Source organism: Stigmatopora argus, chromosome 8 (assembly GCF_051989625.1).
Source record: "Stigmatopora argus isolate UIUO_Sarg chromosome 8, RoL_Sarg_1.0, whole genome shotgun sequence".
NCBI lineage: Eukaryota > Metazoa > Chordata > Actinopteri > Syngnathiformes > Syngnathidae > Stigmatopora > Stigmatopora argus.
The window spans coordinates 12365291-12390698 of NC_135394.1; the positions used below are offsets into that span (position 1 = coordinate 12365291).

The 25408-nt window shown below is 38.8% G+C and overlaps 1 protein-coding gene across 4 annotated transcripts in view; it reads right to left on the reverse strand.

Annotated features, from left to right (window-relative positions):
* The window catches only part of ncanb (neurocan b), a 145203-nt gene that overhangs the window by 30298 nt on the left and 89497 nt on the right, over positions 1-25408 (reverse strand). For all 4 annotated transcript variants that reach the window (XR_013301238.1, XM_077606629.1, XM_077606630.1 and 1 more), the window contains 2 exons: positions 22738-22854; positions 5781-5894 (listed from right to left, as the gene is read on the reverse strand). Coding sequence is in view for 3 of the 4 variants with exons in the window: in XM_077606629.1 (XP_077462755.1) it covers positions 5781-5894; positions 22738-22854 (231 nt within the window). In the remaining variant the exon portion in view is untranslated. The remainder of the gene's footprint in view (positions 1-5780; positions 5895-22737; positions 22855-25408) is intronic.

Here is a 25408-nt window from a genome sequence, read left to right on the forward strand (position 1 = left end):
ATTGAGGATGAAGATTTCATTGGATTTGGAGTGAAACTGATAGTTTGGTAAATTTGCATGTTCTTTATGCTAGAGTTATCTGAATAACTCTTAATATGTTACGTCATTACTGACATTACCAGTCATGTCAGTCATGTAACGTTAGTATACCGTACACTTATTCATCCTGTTGTTATCTATTTTATTTTAATTTTAAATTGCCTTTCAACATGACATGTATGGTTTTCGTGTTGGATTTTATCAAATAAATGTCCCCCCAAAAATGCGACTTATACTCCAGTGCGACTTATAGTCCAGAAAATACAGTACATCAAATAATAATGACTTCTGTTAAGACTTTGGCCGAATGACAGTCTAGTTAGGATTTAGCATTACCAATCCATTAGGCCTTCGACCTTTGCTATTTTTGACGGATCATGCATTCACAGAGTAAGACAGTTTACATATTGTTTAAATCCGCTGTCAAATATTCCATAAAAGTATTGATTAGCGCTACATCGTGGCGTCTTTGTCGCCGTTTGACTTTCCGTCCGGCACGCCGCCATTCTGTCATGAGACAGCCCGGTCCAGTCAAAGCCTCTTTTCATTTATTCAAACAGTAGCACTGCTACTGAAACACGAACTTGGTAATTAAGAGCTGTCACAGCGCTTGGACTCCCATTCCCCCACACTCGTTGTAAATGTGTGTACATCTGAGGTCGTTTGGACTCCGTGTGTCTTTTTTTATTTTTGCGCCGTAGGAGGGGCCCCCGCACTTTGGACCGACAAATCCGAAGCGACACCAGTAAATTGGGAATTGCAAATGAGGCCTCGCTCAGTATGCAAAGATGCACGGTTTGGTTGAGGGACCCAAAGATTACCAGAACTGGATCCCTTATGGGATGTGTTTCTAGCTGTCAAATGCAGATGGCCCATTTGCAGGATTTTGAAAAACTAGATACGTGGTTAATTCCAGTTATATTTAGTCTATCTTTAGAAATCTTTGAGATGTATTATTGTGTCAAGCTCCACTTTGTTGGAGGACATAGCTCAAGTTATCTATACCGATACAGGACTAACGTGATCTCATCGGTATCATGGATTACTAAGAAACTACGTGCTGATGATGTACAATATGTACTTTTTGAGATCTAGTTTCCAATTTTCATTGATCAAGATGGCTGCCAGCTATGCACACTTGTCGTCCTTCTCAAGAGTTTGATAAACGTCCAATCGTGTGGTATCCAATCATACTACTAAAACTACTGAATTGTAGTGATAAATGTATCACTAGTAGATGTCCAGCCCTTAAAATTGGCCAAATCCTTTTTTTGAGGTTCTAAAAAACTATATATACATGAATATTTTGGTTTATTTTTGTATTTAGCTTTTTCAAAAGATTAAAAAAAAGTTTTTGGTAAAATGTTATTATTAGTACTTATTTTTTTCATTAAAAAAGAAAAAAGAAAACTATAAATATATCATTTTTGGATTGTTGGTCCTTTTATGTAGGGGAAATGACAATAAAAATTTAGCTTGAATTATTTTGCAATTTTTGACTTTTCATTTAAAAAAATGGCTCATTCAATGTTTAATGTTAATTTATTTACTCTGCCATACTTTTAAATGGTTTTCCACGTACTCGGTGAACTCATTAAATGAACGAAACAAAAAAAAACAATAAACAAATAAAACATAAATAAAATAAATAAAATAATAATAAAAAATCATTCAATTAATCTTTAAAAAAATGTTGCCAACCCTCCCTGATCACATGAATGGGATGTCCATTTCAGTGAATGAGTTGCTCCAAATTGGTGAATTTGCAGTTTAGTGCTATTAAAAATCTATTGGATTGCTTAGAATTCCTTCCTCTTGTATCATAACTTTATTCCTCTGGTGGCCTTTTAAGGCAGCCTATTAGCTAGCCCTGAAGCACCAATTCACACGTTTAACCACATGGGTAAATGGGTAGCAGAAGCAGGAGAAGAAAAAAATAACAAGAAGACAGGAAAGAAAAGAGCTTGTAAAGGGAGGGAAAAAAGTCAAGGAAAGAGGAAAAGGAAGATCAAGCAGCATGTTTCTTGGCCCTTCAGATCTCCGGCTTAGTCTCCGCTGATTTCTTTTCCTTCTCACTGACAAGAGGAAGCCTCAGAGCTTCACATCACATCAACCTCTTCAAATATTTAGACATTATTCAACTTCCCATCCTTTTTTTTTCCTCAACCCCCTTCTGTCTCTCTGTCAGATTGCAGCGGGAAGCCAGCTCACGCTGAATATTCACGCCGCATTTAACCAACGACAAAAACAAACTGATGGGTGCGTTTATCAAATAGTTTTGTGTGTCTGTGTGTGAGTGTGTGAGTGTAACCATGTGTGGTCATTAAGAAGCTGGAGACAAGCTGTCTTATTGCCAAAATGTATATATATTGACTTTCTAGGATGTTCATGCTTCTTCCTCAGACTTCTTTTATTAAAATGCACTCAGCGGGTTTCCCACCTCCACCTTTCACCCTTGTTTTCGAGAGAGTGGGCTTACTTCTTGTGTATTTTAATGAAACCAGCTGTTGTGATAAGAGAAAATAAGGCCTCCTGCACCACTGGGACGTTGCTCCTGCTAGAGCACATGTGTCAAAGTGGCGGCCCGAGGGCCATATCTGGCCCGCCGCATCATTTTGTGTGGCCAGGAAAGCAAATCATGATTGCCGACTTTCTTTTTTAGGATCAAATTAAAATGAAAAGTATAGATGTATATTAAATTTCCTGATTTCCCACCTTTTAAATCAATAATTGTCATTTTTTAATCCATTTTTTCTGTGTTTTTAGTTCAAAAATCATTTTGTAAAATCTAAAAATATATTTAAAAAAAGCTAAAATAAACATTGTTTTAGATCTATAAAAAACTGAATATTCGGGGCTTTTAATCCAGTGCTTTTAATCCATTTATTAAAAAAAATCTAAATATTATATCTAAAATGGTCCGGCCCACGTGAAATCAAGTTGACGTTAAAGCGGCCCACAAACCAACCCGAGTCTGACACCCTTGTGCTAGAGCAAGGGTGGTGAATACGTAGCTCTCGAGCCGCATGCGGCTCCTGGCCCCCCAAAAATGTGGCTCTTTGCTTCTTTAATATTTTGTATAAACTGTGGCTTTTTGCCTCCTTTCATGTTTCTCTTATTTGTATTCTCTCTTAAAAACACTCAAATTTAAAAACAAATAATAAATTACATTTAAAAAATAATTTGGCTGCACATCGGCGTCTGGATTTACGTTTTCCTTCCCACCAATTTCACCTGGCGGCATCCTGTTCTAATCTTTAAGCTGATTTATCTACAAGACATTTTTGTGTGAATGGCTAACGTGGAAGTGATAAAAAACGCCAATAGGGAGGAAAGGACAGTATTATTTTCCTCGTTTTTGATTTTTTACGAACAAAAAAAATCTTTTAAATGACAAAAACAAGAGAAGTCTCCAAGTTTGGCCCGTTTTTGAATGATTTACCATTGGTCAGACGTTTATATTTGAAGTTTACTGGTATTTATGTCAATTCAAACTCATTGTTAAAAGCAGTCATGTAACCATCATGATGTTTTCTCATATCATACCATCAATATTAAAAATCTGAAAGGAAAATACTGAAGCCACTCAACACATAAGAAGCTGAATTCAGCCTAAAAAAAGAAAATGTTCTAGTGCCATTGGCAAAAAACTTGGAAGTCAAATTCCAAATGTTGCAATTCAATGACCACATTCTCATCCACTATCTCGTTTCAACAATTTGCTGCCATTGACGGCAAAATGTGCCCAAACTATTTCAACTGGGAGGCTTGGCAGCCGCCCTTGCATCATGAAATAAATTGGAATTTAACTTAAGTATCTCATCCCTCCATTTCTGTCAAAGTAGGCCACATGAGAGGAAAACCATAGGGATTAGGCCGCATATATTGTCTATAAGTCTAGAGCGGTGTGGGCGACCCTTTCAATGTAAAGATGGAAGAAAAAGAGTAACACAAACCCATATGCATTTCAAATATATTTCCAACTCGCGTTTCTATTTTGAGAAATTGAACGCATCAAAGACTGCTTTCTTTTTAAAAGAACGCTGTCAGAGGAGATTATCCTATTGGAGAGGACCACCACACGCCACATAATTCTGTCTTCATTAAAACAGCGTGACGGCAAAGTTTGACGACAACTTCACCGACGTGTCGGCGTGCTAGCTTCGAGCTCCAGTCAAAAGAAAAATAAGCCACGGTTAAGAGACCGGACAAAAAGATAGAAGATTAAAAGGGATATTCCAATGATTTCCCACCTCAGGATTAATGAGAGACAAATCCTTTTAACGCTGCTTTAACGCACACCCGCTCTGCTCTCACAGGAAGTGGATGGGATGGATTATTAGTCCATTAAGCTTCTTTGTTTTGAATCTATTTGACAACAACTTCTAGAGGCAACTGTAGTGATGGATAAGGTTAAGCTCTTTGTTTTTTTTAGATTTAGAGATAGATTTACATAAACAAAAAAGGACAATTGCATGTGATTATATGGATTGTCAGCAAAACATAAAAACGAGCCCATTTTTCAACAACCTCTAATTCATTCAACAACAGTCAGGTTTTAATAGATAGCGACGCCAGGGTTGGAATTTTAGGTGAAAAAAACATGCCTTAGATCATGTGTCAAAGTGGCGGCCCGGGGGCCAAATCTGGCCTGCCGCATCATTTTGTGTGGCCCGGCAAAGTAAATCATGAGTGCCGACTTTCTGTTTTAGGATCAAATTAAAATGAAGAGTATAGATGTATATTACATTTCCTGATTTTCCCCCTTTTAAATCAATAATTGTAATTTTTTAATCAATTTTTTCTGTGTTTTTAGTTCAAAAATCATTTTGTAAAATCTAAAAATATATTTAAAAAAAAGCTAAAATAAACATTGTTTTAGATCTATAAAAAATGAATATTCAGGGCTTTTAATCCAGTTCCTTTAATCCATTTATATAAGAAAAATCTAAATACATCTAAAACGGTCCGGCTCACGTGAAATCAAGTTGACGTTAAAGCGGCCCGCGAACCAAGTCCGAGTCTGACACCCGTGCCTTAGATGAATAGTCTGCCACATGACTGGCCCCCATCTAGTTTTTGCCAACCTACTACACTAAGTCAGGCTAAAATGGACACACTCGTTCGCTATGGCCGACAAAAGCGACGCTCAGACCGCATCTTAAAATGAACCAAATAGGATCTTTAACAATCCTGGCTGGAGTAACATTCATTCGTGTTGGGCTCAATAGACCAAGTTGTTTGGAAATCCGATCTGGTCCACATTCTTACGTGACATTGGTTGGATTTTTCTGGATGTGAGAACAGCTTGGTGACCCCAAATCAGAACATACACATACATATACATATATATATACATATATATATATATATATATATATATATATATATATATATATATATATATATATATATATATATCAGTGTGACACTATGGAAAATGATGCAGTCCGAACAATAAATCAGATTCGTATAGTCTAAAAGTAGTTGGTTTCTCATCCATTCTGTGAGTTCATTTTTGACAATTTAAAGATCTTGTAATGGCATACTGTACTGCACAAACTCAGAGTTTGGAATCAGACGCTTGATCATTTATGCTTCAGTTTTTCATTTCCAATACTTTGTGGTGAATCACACGGGTTTAGACATGGCAAAATATCTTTCTGCGGACAAACGTTTGAAAACAAAAATGCAAACAAAACCAAGATAAAAGCACCCATTAGAAGTGTAGACATTGTTACCTTTCTCGCACATGGCGCCGCTGTAACTGGGCAAACACAGACACACGAAGGAGTTGATCTCGTCGATGCAAGTTCCTCCGTTGCGGCAGGGGTTGGACTGGCAGTCATCGACGTCTGGAGGACAAACAGTGAAGAGAACGAGGTCAAGTTAAGGTGAAGTAACAACGTGCATACTAACGCACCGGCACAATCTCGCCAGTGACTTTTCAAACGACCTGCCTAGCAGAGGGAGAAAAAAAACCTTGAGATAAAGCGTGCAAAAGATTAGCTTCCGCGTCAGGAAAAAACAACTTCTAATTAAAGCCAATTGATTGCACGTCATCAGGAATTCACTGAAGCATGTCATGAAAATTGCAAGAACAAAGAGAAGTCAGTACACAAATGTGAGGGCGAAGCGAATCTGGGATTGAACACTCGATCTCAGAACTGTGAGGCCGATGCGCTAACCACTTGGGCACTGGACCATAGGTGAATTGACTTCAGTTTCTTTTCTTAATTAAGATGTACTATTCTACTACTATGTATATTACTAGTCAACCACTACTACAACACTTTGGGCCTGTCCCACGAGCGGTCGCCACAACAACATTTTCCACTTGACATCTCCTGCCCTTTACATCAACCTCTCCCACACCAGCCACTTTCACGTCCTCCCTCACTACATCCATGTATCTTCTTCAAGGTCGACCTCTACTCGTGTTCCCTGGCCATTCCAACCTCATGATCCTTCCGCCGTTATCTTTCCTCTGGACATGTGTAAGCCATCCAAGTCCGGTCTCCCAGACCTTGTCTTCAAAATGTCTGACCTTCACCGCCTCTCTTCTTGTCTCATTTCTAATCCTATCCAACATGGTCACTCCTATGGAGAACCCATACCTGTCAACTTATGTTTTTTTCGTATTTTATGTTTTTTATCATTTCAAAGTGTACGCTGCATAACAACTTTTGTACGGGATTTTTTAAGTACATTTTTAGGTAAAACCGATCTCGTTTTACCCATTTTGGCACTAAACCGGATTGTCTCGGTCACTGGTAGCAGACAAAAACATCGTTGACTGCTAATATTGTCATGCTTTAAGCATGATATGCGCACGCGCACCGCCCTTTCACCCATCCGCCTTTTCACTATATAGATATAGCGTGTCAGCAAGCAATGTACCTAGACAGTCAAGCTGTCAGCGTCATACAGCGACATCTACAGAATCTTGAATTTAGTGCATACTGATTGGGCACCACGTCCACTTGGGAGAAATTGTTATACTTTTAAGTGCACCCTATGTGAGTAAATATGTTTTTTTAAATCGCTTAATAAGGGGAATTGCAGTCAATAATAGGGAAGCAATGGCCGAGGTTGACAAGTATGAGAACCTCAGCATCTTTATCATTAAAAATGCAGCTTCTATAACTTCAAAATCCACGAACAGAACAACCCATCCCCCAAACTCTAGAATTTTGGTAAGAAGTCATAGGAAGTGGCAACGGAGGAAATTGTGCCCCAAAAATATGACAGAGAAGATGACATTACAAGAGTGAGGTTACACTGCGAGTTTAGGGAAGTTGGCATGTTTCCGGGAGGCGGGGGGATGGGGATTAAGGCAGCTTTTCGCCAGTGTGTTTGGCTATAGCGCTGTGACGGCATCAGTGCTGGAGAGACAAGTGATATCAAAGAGCGGATTGGACGCAGAGGTGATTGGAGACAGACTGCCACTGCAGTTTTTACACTGAGTCATTCTCGAATGTGAAGAGAAACGAGCAAAAAAAATCTGAAATAAAACAGTTGAAACTAAATTGAAAATTCATTTTTTTTCTATTACTGTTTTCATTGCCATCTTTTCTAACAGCGAGAATTTTTTTTTTTTTAAAAACAGGCTTAAAAAATATGAATCAATGATTTGAAATGTTTTTCCCATAACCCTTTCACATCACCTTTTTATCTGTTGAAAAAAGAAAGAAGTCAATCACGAGCTGTTTTCGTTAAGAACGAGTAGAAAACATGAATGTCCTGGCTTCTATTTTTCATACTTTTATAAAGTATTTAGCCTTGATTGAATACATCATTCTTCCTGTTGAAACCCTGTTATGCATTTGATCAGACTAAAACAATATTTTTTCTTTAAAAACATATCTTAGCAAGTTAAACAATAAGCTTCTACTGAGAAAAAGTTAACATGGACTTGCAACCCTGTCACTGCGATTATTGCAAGTATTGTAAATATCAAATAAAGTATAACGTTTTCTCAAATGATTTGCAAGATGAGCTAATGAATAGATGTTAGCAATTACGATGTGGCAGAAAATAAAGGCTAATTTTCCAAGATTTGTGAAGTCCAAAATGTCCTCAAATAGTGAAATTGTCACCTTTTGATTTTACGATTTGTCTGTCCGTTTCTATCTGGCCACTCTAATTATCACGATTGCCCTCTACGACTATTTGCTCTCTCTTTCTGACCCTCTTTTGTCTCCTACAATTGGAGCAGTCTCCACCAGCCTGTCATCAATCAATTATACATCGATCTGTTGGCATAACAACACGGACAAACCACCGATTCAAGTCCAAACTGCCGAAGAGGATCTGGATAAAAGAAAAAGCTCAAAAACATGACTGGCGGCTTACAATGACTGTTTTGTTGTTGCTGTTGTTGTCGTCGGGACCAATATTAGAGTCTGATGAGATGAAATTGACGATAACAACAATAGTCGAGGAAAACTTTGCTCTTTTCATTCCAGTGAAAAACGGTGTACTTAATAAATGCAGTGATTCAGCAAGCAGATTAATAAATGCCAAGTCTATCCTCAAAGCTATTTGTCCTAAACACTGCCATTGATGGAGACAGACATCCACTGCATTTCGACTGGAGCGACCATTTTCTGCCAACCTCTGCCACTTGAAATAGATTGGACGCCTATTGTTGTTAACACCAGTCTTGAAAATGACTTTCTCCCTGGACATTCCAACAAGTTACTTTTGGCTTCTTAAAAATAACCTTAGCGTGTCCTGTAGTGATAGGAAGTTAAAATTGCAATGGAGAAGAACTCCCAGACATATTCATACCTGTCAACCTCGGCCAAGTGCTCCCCTGATTAATGATTGCAATTCCCCTTATGAGGTGATAATAACCATACAAATGCAACGCGGCACATATTCATTCACATAAGGCACGCTTAAAAGTCTAAAATGTTCGCCTAAGTGGCGCCTTTTTATGCTCTAAATTGGTTTTACAAAAAAATGTACCAAAAAAATGTACAAAAAAATAAAAATCCCTTGCAAGAGTTGTTATTGTATAGCGTACACCAAATGTATCAAAGTGGCGGCCCGGGGCCAAATCTGGCCCGCCGCGTCATTTTGTGTGGCCCGGGAAAGTAAATCATGAGTGCCGACTTTCTGTTTTAGGATCAAATTAAAATGAAGAGTATAGATGTATATTAAATTTCCTGATTTTCCCCCTTTTAAATCAATCATTGTAATTTCTGTGTTTTTAGTTCAAAAATCATTTTGTAAAATCTAAAATTATATATAAAAAAGCTAAAATAAACATTGTTTTAGATTTATAAAAAACTGAATATTCAGGGCTATTAATCAATTTCTAAAAAAATCTAAATATCATATCTAAAATGGTCCGGCCCACGTGAAATCAAGTTGATGTTAAAGCGGCCCGTGAACCAATCCGAGTCCGACACCCTTGGCGTACACAATTAGAAATGATCAAAAAACATAAAATAGGGGAAAACCGTACAAGTTGACAAGTATGCATATTACATTTTCCAAGTATATTAGATTCTCATTCCTGTTAGAAATATACAAGAACTGCCAGAGTTTTATATTATTAATGCAATATGCACCTTATTTATTCCGTTAGTGTTTTACTCACCTACTGATCAATAAATATGCGATTCCTTCACCAGTTATTGTTTTTTTTCAACACAATCAAATAAAATCTGCTCTTCCTTCCCCTCCTGCCAAGAGCGATGCTTACAAGGTTCGACTCCAGCCAACAAGCTTGTAAAGAGAGGTCATGAAAAATAAAAAATAAATAAATAAAAAAGGTAAACAGCCCATTCGCCCTCGCCTTCATAAGTGAGACCTCGACCTTAATCAGCAATTTCACGGCTATGGCTCCTGGTGGCTTTAGCTAGCGCGTTTACGGTCCAGGTGCGGGCATGGTAAACGCTCAAGACAAGCAATCGATGCTTCGGTCGAGTACCGCCGTGTATCACGCTACTTTATTTGGCGCTAATGGCTTTTTTTCCACTTTTTCCAAACCGCTACGGCCTTGTTTTACTGGCCGAAAATATTCACCTCGACGGAATCTAATTTGTCTTCGGCTTTGACGCAAAAATGCCTGCAATTTCCAGAGTTTGTCTCAAAAAAGGTCCATGATTGTGCCTATTTAAATGTCAAAACATCATATGGGGCAGGAGAGGAAAATGGCTGCCATTTGGCTGTCAATGACGACGCTTCTTGAAAGCCCTATCATGGTCTTCCCATTTCGTAATTACAGGCTATTCAACACTTGAATTTAGTCGAAAATTATCTATGAAATGTTTGCGGTCTTTATTTGAGAATACTTTCACGGACGGCTTCACCCCAAGCGATGAAAACATGTTAAATAACGGCACAGTCATTACTCCGTTGGACTTTTTAATTAGAAAAAGACTCGAGTCCCTGGAGTGTCTGCCCACGCTTCCATTGTGAGATTTAACAACCAAGTAAAGCTCGTATCTACCTATGTTTGAAAATGTATTTGTTGGATGCATGGCTAAAGACTGAGCTTGTGTTCAAATGGTTTGAGAAACTGATTATTTTGGTTCATTGCAGTAATTTCATCGGCAATAACTTAATGAATCTGGTTAAAAAAATGACTCCGATGGTTGTTTATGTAAAAAAAAGTCCTTCTTTTGGAATTCCTATTTGAATGAAATTGAATGCTTTTAATGTCATTATACAAGTATAATGAGATTTAAAGCTTTCACCATGAAGTGGACAAATAAGAAACAAACAGTAATAATCAATAAATAAGTAATAAAAAAGTAGTCAACATTAATAAGTAGGGAAGTGTACAAATAACAACAACATAAATAATTGATAAATAATAATAAATAAATAAGTAGTCGACATTATGAAAAAGTAGTCAACATTATAAAAAAGTAGTCAACATTATAAAAAAGTAGTCAACATTATAAAAAAGTAGTCAACATTATAAAAAAGTAGTCAACATTATAAAAAAGTAGTCAACATTATAAAAAAGTAGTCAACATTATAAATAAGTAGTCAACATTATAAATAAGTAGTCAACATTATAAACAAGTAGTCAACATTATAAACAAGTAGTCAACATTATAAATAAGTAGTCAACATTATAAATAAGTAGTCAACATTATAAAAAAGTAGTCAACATTATAAATAAGTAGTCAACATTATAAATAAGTAGTCAAAATGATAAATGAGTAGTCAAAATTATAAATGAGTAGTCAACATTATAAATAAGTAGTCAACATGATAAATAAGTAATAGTTAACATAATAAGTAGTAGTCAACAGTTTTTGCTGAAGGTGGAGTTAAAAGTTTAGATTTGTACATTATCCTTTAATGTACTATTATTGTTATTATTATTATTTTGGAACCTCTGATGCCATTTTAACAGTTCTACACAACATTTTACTTTAAAAGTGTGATTTTGGTTACCCAAAAGGTCCTTTTTCTAGCTAGTTAATTAGTTGGTCCTTCTGGGCTCTTCTTTTTTCATTCATATGAATATTAATATTAAAAGTATCGGATTTCAATACGTTTTGCAGTGATTGGCTGACGGCGGAGTGGCTTTGTCATCGCGCGTGATGACTTTTTCAATGACACTGAGCTGCATTCATTGATTATCCGAACCGCTTGTCCTCACATGGGTCGCGAGGGTGCTGGAGCCTAAACCCTGAACTGGTGGTCAGCCAATCGGAAACCCAGGTAAGTTTTCTACTGCTTCGTTATTTTTTCTTCTTTCTGCAAAGTTGGCGTTCTGGAATTTGGTCTCCCACATACAGTACTTGGAGATCATATTCCCATCAACCACTTAGGCAGCATGGCAACCAGGGGCTTGATTTGTCTCTTCTAAATGAGGAGGTAAGGCGTTCGTTTAATTGTCCAATCAGTGAGGGTGATTGACAACGTTGGAGTGGACGGATGCGGGCGGCAAATCGCCGTCGTTGACGTGACAGCTAAGTGACAGCACTTAACGTTTGACAGCTTAGCAGCAATTTTAAAAAAAAAGCGAAGGTGTCAGCTTGACATCCCAAAGGAGTGGGAAAAAGTGAACATTTAAATGGGAAATCAGATACGCAGAGAGCCTGGTAAAAGGAAAGAAGTGGCTCAAAGAAACTTCCGATTTTGAAGGAGACTTCTAAAAAGAAGTCTATTTCTGTCAAGGCACGAGTGCTTCGGCAAATAGCGAATAGCCATCGCAAAGGAAAAAAAGGCACTTCATTAGGATGAAGAGCGTTAAAAAAAGTGAGTGGAAAAGGAGACAAAGATAGACATTAATGAGGAAAATGGCTACGTTTAGGCCAGGCACACATCTGCTGACAAGGACAAAGGGATGTATGTTAATACCAGCTCATTATAGTCACTTTCTGTGTCGAAGCACATCATAATTGTGTTGATTATGTATTCAGTGTACTTTGTTAACGTCACATTCAACTTGTGTTTATGAAGTCCAAAGTGTTAAAGTGTACGAGGGCGCTAGACATTTGTTTCAGTGTTACATTCTGGGTTCAAGGGGACCAAAATTGACTTTCCAATGTCATGTTTATTAGGAGTTGGGTGTCTTAAGTGGAAAATTTAAAAAGAAAATGCATTCATTCATTTTCTGAACTGCTTATCCATACAAGGGTTGTAGGAGGTGCTGGAGCCTAACCCAGTTTAGCCAGGTGAGGGACACCCTGAATCGGTGGACAGCCAATCACAGGGCACAAGGAGTACCAGGAGAAAACCCACACAAGCCCACGGAGAACATGCAAGCTCCACACAGTACGGACCCACCTGGAATTGAACCCTCGACCCCAGAACTGGGAGGCTGACATGCTAACCGCCATTCTATGCTTCTGTTTGACGTAACAGCATCAAGACACCTTTTTTTTTAAAGTGCATTCCTAATCTTTAAAAAGACACTTTGTATTCTATTTTTTTGTGTTAAAAAGTATTTAAAAAAATGTAAATAAAAGTATTTCAAAGAAGTGGCCGACGGACATGACATTACCAACGACATTTTTATTTCAGCCAATCAAATGAGAGTATCCCAGATTGCCCGACCTTTCTCTCAACATGAATTAATATGCAGGATCATTTTATCGAGCCCAAATTCAGGGTATAACTCAGGGGTGTCAGACTCGGGTTGGTTCGCGGGCCGCGTTAACGTCAACTTGATTTCATGTGGGCCGGACCATTTTAGATATAATATTTAGATATTTTTTTCAATAAATGGATTAAAAGAACTGGAGTAAAACCCCTGAATATTCAGTTTTTTATAGATCTAAAACAATGTTTATTTTAGCTTTTTAAATATATTTTTAGATTTTACAAAAAGATTTTTGAACTAAAAACACAGAAAAAATGGATTAAAAAATTACAATTATTGATTTAAAAGGGGGAAAATCAGGAAATTTAATATACATCTATACTCTTCATTTTAATTTGATCCTAAAACAGAAAGTCGGCACTCATCATTTACTTTCCCGGGCCACACAAAATGATACGGCGGGCCAGATTTGGCCCCCGGGCCGCCACTTTGACACATGTGTATAGCTATTATCACAAAATGGTTGAGCTTGTAAGCTTCATCATTTTTTTTGTTTGAACATTTTCGACCATGAGACATTAGGACATTTCCCATTAGCACACTTAATTACTTTGTCTTCCACATGAGGGTCATTTGTTCAAAATGTTCCTCCTACCTTTAAGTACAGCCAAATATTTTCCACATAACAAAACCGATTTTGAATTAGGTGGTATGTTTGCGTGGATGTGTAAAGGTGCGTGGCACCGAGCGCCTCCAGCAATGTTAGGGTGCAAAAAGAGAAGAATGGATCAAGAAGAAGAAGACAATGAAGCAACCAAAGGCTTTGAGGTTCTCTCAAGAGGGCTCAGTGCAATGCCGATCAAGCAATGCGAGAAAGGAAAAAAAAAAAACTCTTTGATGCTCTGTCTGGTGTGTCTGGTGAAAATAAAAGCATGCCTTCAAAGATGACCCGGGATGAACAAGATGTCTCCTCGCACTGCTATTTTCCAATCTCCAAATCCCAATAAGATGCTGAGGGGCCAGATGATGCGCTGGGAACGGAAGCATCCGGTTAATCACATGGCGGCGGATGATCATGTTTCGGTGCCACTGATGGCAGCCGGCGAATTAAAAACGGGCCGAAATGAATGCACGGGTGTGAAAGTTAAGGCTTAGGGAGCAGATCAAGTCCCCCATGTCATTTTTTTCGTGGCCCACTAAGGGAAATCATCGTCATCAGAAGACTTTAAATTTCTCATAAGAATAGCTACATTTCTCTTTGTCGTGTTTTAAATATGTTGAGCTGTTGGACACATTTTTGGTCACCAATTCCCTTTTAAAATAAATGCAACACTTAATAAACAAAATGTTTTTACTAACGCCCACTTTCAAAGCTAAGTAACAGGGTGATTTCATAAAACAAAGAAACAACACAAATCCTAAAAAAAAAAAAATGAAATTACTCCCCTCAAACAAGTATTTAGCTTTGAAAACTTGACACATGCAATAAAAAAATCCCTTTTTCGACCAATAATTTAGCTTATTTAAAAAAAAAAATCATTATTTTTTGGCGACTGCTTGTCCTAGTGTTTATCACATACACCTCACTGTTCTGAGATCGAGGGTTCAATCCCCATTGGCAACAGATAACGTCGGTATTGGTCATGATTTTGACAACAGTACCATACTATGCATCATTAAAATGTACCTGCATTTTGAGGAAACTACAAAAGTACAACATTGTTTCCAGTGATTTCAACTCCTGATCCATTTTTCTCGTGTGAAATGGCCGTTTGATTACCACTTTTATTCCAAGGTTTATTTGTCCTTTCATTTCCCTCACATGGGTTCACCTGTCACCATTCCCTCTCTATATCTATATTATTTTGGACTTCCTCTCTAAATGGCAATCTTATCTGACTCACCCAGCCAGCTTGTGCTCGCCTTTGAGGGCTCCTGGGTGTCTTTGAGCCTCCATCAACACACACACACTCGCACACACACTCACACACACACACACACACACAGATACATCTTAACTCTTTGAAAACTTTATCACACTGATGCACTGCGGTCGAGGGTGATCATCCGCAACGTTCAGGGATGCTTTTCATCTCTATTTTTAATCCCCCTCACTATCCATTGCAATTTTTTCCCATTTATTGCGCTTTTTCCTCCATCTTATTTCTTCTATACTTAAAGTATAACAGCTCCTCATGGCATCTTGAAGTGGAACCCTTCCCAAGAGGGTAAAGCGACGGGCCGGCTGTCACTATTGTTGACGAACTGTAAGATCTAACAGTTTGCCCGCCTTGGCTGCTTCGCAATCGATTAACTGCATCGTGTTCTTGTTTTTTCTTGTGATCTATTTCTGGAGATAAAACTCGAGATTTAAATACGATGCAAATAGGAAATATTCACCGTCTAAGGAACAACATTGATGTTGTTTGAAGTCACATTTATAAGACAGAGGCAGAAAGATGATATGCCAAATTTGAGCAACTTTGAGGCGTAGTTTAGTCGCTTTTGGTCGAAGAATCCGCAGCAAATCATCGGCTAACTATATTCTTATTTTTTTTATGTCTGCAGAAGTGTGTGTATACAGGAGACCCCTTGTGGACAGCCGATAAGACCCCCATATGCGATTTTGAGTTTTCACAGGGGAATCAATTGGAGTCGCTTTTACGTGCGCAGCTTTTAGAAGCTTCATTTTGGCTTCACTTCCCAACCTAGATAAGAATACGCACACACTTGAACTCAAGCACACGAGTACCTCAACATATTTCCTCAAATTGTGAGCTTGCCATGCTATTTTTAAGAAAAGACAAACGACCGGCCATCAGCCAATCACAAGGCACATACACATACAGCCCCTGAATAGTCTGTGAAAGCAAAGAACTTACAGTTCACGTAAAATAATCAAGAAAAATACTTTACTCTCATAATATTATGTTTTAATGCTCTAATATTCCAATGTATGACTTAATTCTTGTAATACTACAAACTCCTAATATTTGACTAGTCCAATTTTTCCCCCTTTCTATGTTTGGACGCGAGTTGCGAGGGCACATGGTTTCCTTCCAAGCACGATTACATTGACTTTGTCCAGGAACCAATCGTGCATTGAGAAAAAACACAGCACTTAATTGCAGCATACAAAATCCAGAACCAGAACTTTCCAATTTTAAGGATAATCATCCTAACCATGACATGCTACCATTTCAAAGGACAATGGGGAAGCGTAAGCCCATTCTTCTGAAAGCGTTGTTTTAAAAAAAAATTGATAACGACACACGCACATGTTTTAGGAACAAGCGTTGATAGCGAAGGCCTCCGTTGGCCCCGGCGGACTTGTTTTTTTGGCGAGGGTCTGGTTGCCGGTGCACTCAATCATATGCTGATTGGGGAGTGCGGCAGCCTGGATGAATTAATGAGGCATGGGGAGAAGGAGGCAGATGTGGAAAGAGGTAGCCAATCAGAGGGGGCTACTTAGGGACCTCCTCAGCTGGCGACAAACTGTGACAAAGCGCCGCTCATCAATCACGCCAAAGACGCCTTTGCCACGCTGGCTCCCCCCTTTTACCCCTCAGCCTCATCCACAGCGAGGTCACGGGAGGTGATACTCCCAGTTGTTTATCAACACACTGTCCTTGTTGTTCTATTCGGAGTTCAATCCCAAATAGCTTCCATACAAGAAAAGGTTTCATTTTTATGTTCCCTCAATGGAAAACACTGCAGGTAAAAGCGCTTTAGAATTATAATTCAGTGCCGAAAATGACGATAAGAATACCAAATTAATATGTTTAACTTGTCTCACACTATCACAGCTTTTTGGCATTATACTGATATGAGTTTAATTTAGTGATCGCATTCAAAGCAGCATGTATCGCTCCCTCGTGAAATAAAAAGTAGGGAAAAAAGTACTGTAAAAAATAGCACTTCAACCTTCAGAAAAATGTCAAAATAATTCCCTTAATTGGATTTTTTGAATGTTGATTTTCCTTTAGGACTCCCCATTACAAAGACAAATCTCAACGCGGCTCCATTTAGAAAAGGAAACAATTACTAGTCACCCATATTATAGCTTGAAAATAACAATATTTTGGATTTTATGGACGTTCAGCGTTTTCCGGACGATTATTGCTATACAAGAATAGCTTAAAAGGCCTTTTATAACTCAAATTATATTATAAACGTGCTTCAAAATCATCAAGGATGCAAAATCAGAGAACGTGGCATGGGACTGTTTTGGTCTGATTAGTTCCTGCAAGCATGATGAGTAAAAAGACCTAGCATCTTTGTTTTCTTCTATTTCACAATGCTCTCATGCATGCATTGATATAAAAAAAAGTTCATGTAAATGCAAAAATAGAATGGGCGTTGATCCATTTTTTGGAGGGGCGGGTTACCCTCAACATGAAGGTGAGCAAACGGATGAGATACATTTGCTTCATTTCATGCACCAATACAGACAAGCAATGGAGTGGAAATAATTGTATTGGCCTTTGGCAGGAAAATACAGAGCGTGTGTGCGGAATGTGTGTATAAAGGCGGATTTGGGAAATTGTGTGTCAGTCTGTGTAGGCTCCTTCATGTGTGTGTAGGTTTGTGTGTGGGTGCAAAACCCCTGGCAAAAATAATGCTATCATCGCTCCTGGAGAGTGATCATTTGAATGTGGAATTTGGAAGAAAAATACAGAGAATTATGGATATCCTACAAAGCCATTTTGATTCAAAATTTGGGCTTTGAGAAAAAAAATTCTGTACCCCGTCCATCAATTTTATGATGACTAAATTTACGTAGAAATTCTGGACACTTCATTTCTTTCATTGAAAGGTTGTTGAGGTTGTTTTTTGGGGGAAAGTAATGCATCTTGTCATCGAATAAAAACCGTGAATACCTTCTTTCAACAAAGACATAAGGTCAATGTCATGGCTTTCTGTAAAATATTACATCTAAAAGAACGTAAAATCCAGTATCATTATGATTCAATGTGTGTGTCTAGGTTGGTGAACACATACATTTTCACGTGTGTGTGTGTGTGTGTAGGTTAAGTGTCAGGAAATGAGAGGTGTTGAAGAGAAGTGCTGAAGGGAGTCGATACGCAGAAAATGAAGAGCAACATGCACCACGCAAGCGGATAAGAGAAGAGCGCGGATGACAGACGCGGGACAATTAGACTGAAAGGACAAATGGGAGAATCATGATGGGGGCCGGGAAAAAAAAAAAAGGGAAGGAGGTGGTGAAAGGATGGAGCGGCAAAGAGCGGGAGGGAAACTCAGATCTTAATCGGCATGATTGAAAAAGTAGCCAGAGAGAGCGGAGAGCGCAGGAAATCAAATCAGTTTGCTTCCTGCCGAGCGCAGAAGCGAATGGAGGCCATGTGCGGGATGCCAGATAGGATGCTTATTCAGCTACCTCTTCCTGGGAAAGCCATCTTGTCATCAATGTGTCCTGCTTCATGTGCAACATTTTTGTGAGCATTTTAACTTTCCAATTATTCAGCGAGAACTTCCCTATTTGCATTTTGGGGGATTTTTCTGTGGTGCCCTCAAATGCCAAAAGAAAGGATCAAAGCTCCGGCGAACAGAATAGTCATGCGAGTCACTGAATTTGAGCAGATCATAAAAAAATATGACAAGAATATAAATTCTGTGGTCTACTTCGTACCTAAAGAGACTGTGGATAAAAGTATACAACAGTAATAGATTATTTGTTCGGGCGAAAGAAAAGACTAGAAAGAAGAAGCCTAGAAAATTTGGATGAATACAAATATTTCAAAGTATATATATTTATTATAAGTCGCTGCTTTCAGAAATGGGCCATCTTAAAATGTATTTCATATATAAGACTCAGTATTAGTAGTGGTGGTAGTGGTAGTACTAGTACGAGTAATAGTACTAATAGTAGTGGTGGTATTAGTGGTAGTCGCGGTTGTAGTAGAAGTAGTAGTCGCGGTGGTAGTAGTAGTTGTAGTGGTAGTCACGGTAGTAGTAGTTGTAGTAGTAGTGGTAGTCACGGTAATAGTAGTTGTAGTAGTAGTGGTAGTCACGGTAATAGTAGTTGTAGTAGTAGTGGTAGTCACGGTAATAGTAGTTGTAGTAGTAGTGGTAGTCACGGTAATAGTAGTTGTAGTAGTTGTGGTAGTCACGGTAATAGTAGTTGAAGTAGTAGTGGTAGTCACGGTAGTAGTAATGGTAGTCGCGGTAGTTGTAGTAGTAGTGGTAGTCGCGGTAGTAGTAGTAGTGGTAGTCGCAGTAGTAGTGGTAGTCGCGGTAGTAGTAGTAGTGGTAGTCGCGGTAGTAGTAGTAGTGGTAGTCGCGGTAGTAGTAGTAGTGGTAGTCGCGGTAGTAGTAGTAGTGGTAGTCGCGGTAGTAGTAGTAGTGGTAGTCGCGGTAGTAGTAGTAGTGGTAGTCGCGGTAGTAGTGGTAGTCGCGGTAGTAGTGGTAGTCGCGGTAGTAGTGGTGGTAGTCGCGGTAGTAGTGGTGGTAGTCGCGGTAGTAGTAGTTATAGTAGTTGTAATAGTAGTGGTAGTCGTGGTAGTAGTCGTGGTAGTAGTAGTGTTATACGTCCAATAGATGGAGCCCCGCTAAATGGAATTTCAAGAAGTTCATGATGATGACATCTTGCTGTTTTTAAGATTAAGCACTCAAAATTTCTCAGTCAGTTCACGTTTGTAACACTTATCTTCCAACAAATGTCATGTATTTCGAGACAAATCATCAAAATGACTCCACAGTCCCTTTAGCAATTTGCATGATATTTTGTACTGCATTTATGGTTAGAATTATTCACAAAGGCAACAACGGTATAAACAAGTCTTTTGAAGGGGTCCCTTGTGGGCGATGTTCATTCAGACAATCAAGTGATCCACATCCGTAACGCTCAAAGAGAAAACGGTGCAACAGCTTGGAGTCGTATTATCAATACGTTTCGATGGGTGTACAGACGCACGGAGCGAATTATGCGGACGTATGGGTGTGCTTACGCATTAACAGCAAGGAAAATCAATCAACAGTAGCGCAGCGTATCAATAACGTGTGACAAATGTGAATTAACGACACGAATTACACATAGTGTCATTGACGATTTACCGCTTTGAGGTCAATAGGGGTGTGCGCGTGTATTACAGGATTTTTAGTTCATTTTTAATCAAATTGAGGATATCGTATGACAATATATTATATTTGCGGTTCAATCCACCTCAGAGATACGATGCTTTATCAATGTGTCTAAATAATTTACAATAAAACTCTCAATTTAGATGAATTTCAAGATATTTGAGCATCCTTTCGTAAGCAGATTCCAATTTTTATTTATTTAACAATTTATTTATCAATGCATTTATATATGTATTTATTAATTTATATATTTATTTATATATGTATTTATATATTTACTTATTAATTTATATATATGTCTTTATTAATTTATTTATATATATTTTTATATATGTATTTATTAATTTATTTATATATTTATGTATATATGTATTTATTAATTTATATATTTATTTATCAATGTATTTATATATTTATTTATCAATGTATTTATATTTATTTATCAATTTATTTATCAATGTATTTATTTATATATTTATTTATTACTTGATTTATATATTTATGTTTTTATTTATTAACTTATTTATTACCTATCTATTTATGTATAAAATGTATTTTCCTGTATCTGCATTCTCACTCTCTTGCTACTGTGACAATGAAATTTCCCGAATACGAGATGAATAAAGTTATCCAATCCAATTTTCAGATTTTATAACATTTACTTTCTACAAATTTGAAGGCGAAAAAACTATGAATCTCTTCCCCTTCGAATCGGATTTCAAATATCTTTGTTATTGTATTTAGTGAAAGTTTGCTAAAAGCACTATCAACTCAGTTAACAATTTTGGGTCAATTATGGCATGTATCACTAACCTATGCATTAAGATTGGCAGGGAATTGAGGTTGCCGCGACAACAAGCCAATGAACTGAACATTAACAGCGAACACTGTCAATTTCTAAGGTAGCGTGGCGCGCTGATTGTCCGCTTCCGTGCTTTTGCTTTCACAGTGGGGAACTTTTGTCTCTTCTGATATTGGCACAGCCGGCGCCCACTACGCCCGTCTCCTCTCTGGACGCGTTCGCCGACCCTCATCCACAACATCCGGCGTGCGCCGCTCGAGCTCTTTCATCAGCATCTCCACCCCTCGCTGAGCTGAGCTGAGCTGCAAGCTCCCCCGTGATCGCCGTGTCCTTCACGTACGCGGCGGCGTCTTGCGAGCGCACCCACGCGATACCCTCGTACAGGCAAAAAGAGTGCACAGTGACAGACATATTTTCCCATCACAGCCGAGCGGAGAGATGAAGCCGCTCTCTGGGGGCGGCGTGAGGTGAGAATATTTGATCAGAAGCACGGACGCGTAGAGTGGAGCACATAAAGATGACAGCTGTGCTACGACTCACGTGAGGGAAAACCATCATTGGTCTTTAAAGAGCAACGTATATTGATTTTGGTTCATTTAGACAATATATTGGATGTGCTGTATTTAATGCTACAACCTTCAAAGTAAATTGACATCCGTTCTGAGAGACTGTCTTCATTTTTTTTCCTCAAATCCAAGCTTTTTTGTTCCTATTCTGGGGCTAAATAGATAAAATGATCTACTTTTTTTTGTTTGGGCGACCGTCTGTATCGATTTTACGTTTCGACCGGACGTTTGGTCGACCGGACGTTTGGTCGACCGGACGTTTGGTCGACCGGACGTTTGGTCGAACGGACGTTTGGTCGAACGGACGTTTGGTCGAACGGACGTTTGGTCGAACGGACGTTTGGTAGAACGGACGTTTGGTAGAACAGACGTTTGGTAGAATTATAATCTCATGATTATAATTTTGAGAGCTGGTTTCAACAGTAACAACCCGGCGACCAAACGTCCGGTCGACCAAACGTCTTTCGACGAAACGTACCCTTAAAATACAAGATTTCTCAAAGTCAGGAAAACATCTATTCCTCTTGCCAATCCAAACTGCATGGCCATATTCACATCGGAGGTTGAGCAGGATGTTACATCGCTTCTGTTCTCCCTGTAAATGAAGAGCTCGAATCGAATCGAGTCCCCCAAGGAGTCGGCTCGTTTCTTTTGTTCCGCATCTGAGCGCGATTATCGTGTTCATGTGTACAAACAAGGAGGAAAGGCTTCTTGTTTTGGAACAAATGCTCCAAATGGGAGTCTGAAAACGCCCACCCATTTTGGAACTCGTCTCTGCAGCATCCCTTCTGGTTATAAAGTCATATAACGTTTCGTCAAATACCTCCACGAGCGGCATATGTGATTTTAACAATCCACTGCTCCATAATACAAGCAGAATGTTCAAAACTACTTGATTTTGTAGTGGGGATTCAGTCTACCAACACATACGGATAAACAACATCTGTCATCAGTGACCATTCCCCTGCCTTTCATCCAAATAACAGTCAATCCCTCTAATAAAGAGAAACATTCAAGAAAATGTATCGTGTTATGAATGCTTCTCTAGCCGAGTATTATGGGTCATGTTTAATGGCCAATCCAAAAAAAAAAAAGCCAGCAGTCTGTGCAACTCAGTGACGTACATCTGCTAAATGTTCTACTGACATATGCCAGGTGCGAGCTCCATCTGCTGACCCCTGCCCCCTAACGCGGGGACGTGGACTCACCGATTTCGCAGCTCTCCCCGGAGAAACCCTGGGGGCAGTAGCAGCTATAGCCGTCCCCCTCCTGCAGACAGCTCCCTCCGTGGAGGCACGGGTTGGTCTGGCACGGGTTGCTCTCCACTGCGAACCAAGAAAGTGCATAATTTATTCCTTTGACAGAACAAGAGCATGACGAGAGTGCTCCAAAACGGTGATGAATTTGGACGGTAAATGAGATGAAAGCCCATCTCTTTTCCCCGACTCTCTGCCAGATGTTTGACGAGTCACGCCAACTTTTATGAAGACAGACGCTCGTCAAGGAGATGCGAATGGTGATGTCTGATAAATAGCCGAGGTTCTCGTAAAAAAGCTGATCATCGCCCGTTCCTATATAGATTAGATATTGTTTTTATAGCACATAACTTCCATGTAGGCAGGGCAATAAACATCATTTATGGAATTAAGGCTGGTCATCCGCTCGGAAGAAAGCGTTTGGCGCAAGATGACTTTGTAATTATTTCACGTTCGTTTTCTGACGCTGTAAGGAGGAAATGATGATTTGCAGTTTAATTACAGCCCAAAAGTTGAACAGTTTTAGAGTATTATATCAGTATTCAGACTTTTTGCAACACTTTTGAAAGGTGCGTCTCAAACTTAAATTTGTGCTGGTGTACTATAATGTTCATTTTCTGCCTTAGCTAAACTTAGTTAGACTGATCTGCAGAATACTATCAAGTATAAGTAGAATAATTGCTGGTTTTATTGTGCCCTGGTGGTGAGGGCCTCAAACATTTAAAAATAAAAGAATCAGATTTTTCCCACTGTAGTAATAACCTATCTGATAAATACATTTGTGTAATCCTCAATCAATATTTCAGTATGTATGTATTCAAATAGAAACAACAAATATTTTACATGGTTAACAAACAACAAATATTTTACATGATTAATTGATTGATTAAAACATCTAGCATTTGAAATATTTTGTACTTCAACCATTCGCAACTGCAGTTTTAATTTAGACCATTTCAAGATTTCCTGATAAGCTTCCATGACCGACAAGTCCCCATTTTTGTGTGAACCTGTGCAAATAAAATGGACGCAAAGACCGTCTTAATCTCCCTCCTAAACATTTTAATCATCATTACATAAACAACAAACACGGTAACGCTATGTACCATTTCAAGATTCCCGCAATTTCTTTTAAATCTGAATTTTTGGGCCTGAACAGCCTGAGTATAAACAAAGTTGTCACTGTCAGTCACTTTTGGGTAAATTTCCAACAGCCCATCAAATTTACTGTGAATAACATGTTATTTCCACGGCAGCCAAATGTCAAATCGAGTCAAAATGGGTGCAAACAGAATGTACGAGCTAATTATGTGCTAGCACAGAGTTTCTGTACACAACACTGAGTGCATTTGCCTCGAATGTTTGCCTGCCATATCAGTACGGATGTACATACATAGATAATATGGCAGATTATGTTCAATTTCCTGCAAGACGTGAGCGACTCCCAGCATTCCATTCTGGCTCGTACTCGAGTATGTTGTAAGTCGCATGCTGAAAAGTGCAACGCATCATCCATCACTGGAAGGTTAATGACACATGTCGGTAGAAGACAGCGTTATTTTCCGCCAAGAGGCGTAAATGTCAAACCGTGGCAGTGAGGCCTCAAATATTTCTGATGCTGCCAACATTTGAGGAAGTCCGCTTCATCCCTCAAATTAGCGAATCAAATCACAGAATCAACTCGCCGCGTGACCCTCGGGGCGGACATGCAGAAAACTTTCATTGTCGGAGGAGGCTTCGTGACATCGAAATGCTTTTAATGCAGGTACTTTCTTTGTCTCCAATTCCGCTGGAGTCGCGCGTTCTTGCCGACGAGATTAAAGTTGCATGTGTAGGACGTTGGGGAAAAAAGGGAATGAGAGTTAACTGAATTAAAAAAAAAATTCTCACTCTCCCATAAAAAAATCAGCTAAAAAACCCTAATCTAAGTCTGTAGACTGACCTGCCGATTTCCTAAGCACTTGTTGGCACAGTTATCTGCAGTGCAGTGCTGTTAAAAATAAGTGGGGTGCTTTTAAAAGGGTGTGATTACTACTCTTATTGCACGCAGTATACTCGAGTTCAACAACTCAGCCCACATCACAACAATTATATCACCAGAGCCTCCTCCATTAAACTGGATGTCTGTTGTAGCGCAAAGACTGAACGCTGACTGGTGAGAAATACAAAATAGGAGCAGTCGTATCAATAAAAGAATCAGAAGCTAAATCTCTCATTTAGCTGGGTATTAAACCCACGCAAGCATTTGCTTCGGAAAATATTGAACACGTTTCACAATTCTGATTATATGCCATGACCTTTAATGAGCAGATTTGGGTGATCTACAGGATGATCCCCCAAGACAATCTCTGGAGAAATCCATAATTGGGCCCTTATTGAATTTGATTGCAAATGAGGGAAAATGCCGAATTTTGGTCCGTCCAATTGTCAGCATGTTTTCGAGACAAATAACAATCTGGTGTTAGTTGACTTTGAATGGAGAAGCTAACAGTCTTTTAAAAAGGCAATTCAATCATATAAACGATTTGCATGACTTTGATGGAGGGAATAATATGCGAGATGTGTGCTTGGCGACACTTTTGGAATGAAAGTCATGGAATAAAAATGGCTTATCGTGCATCAG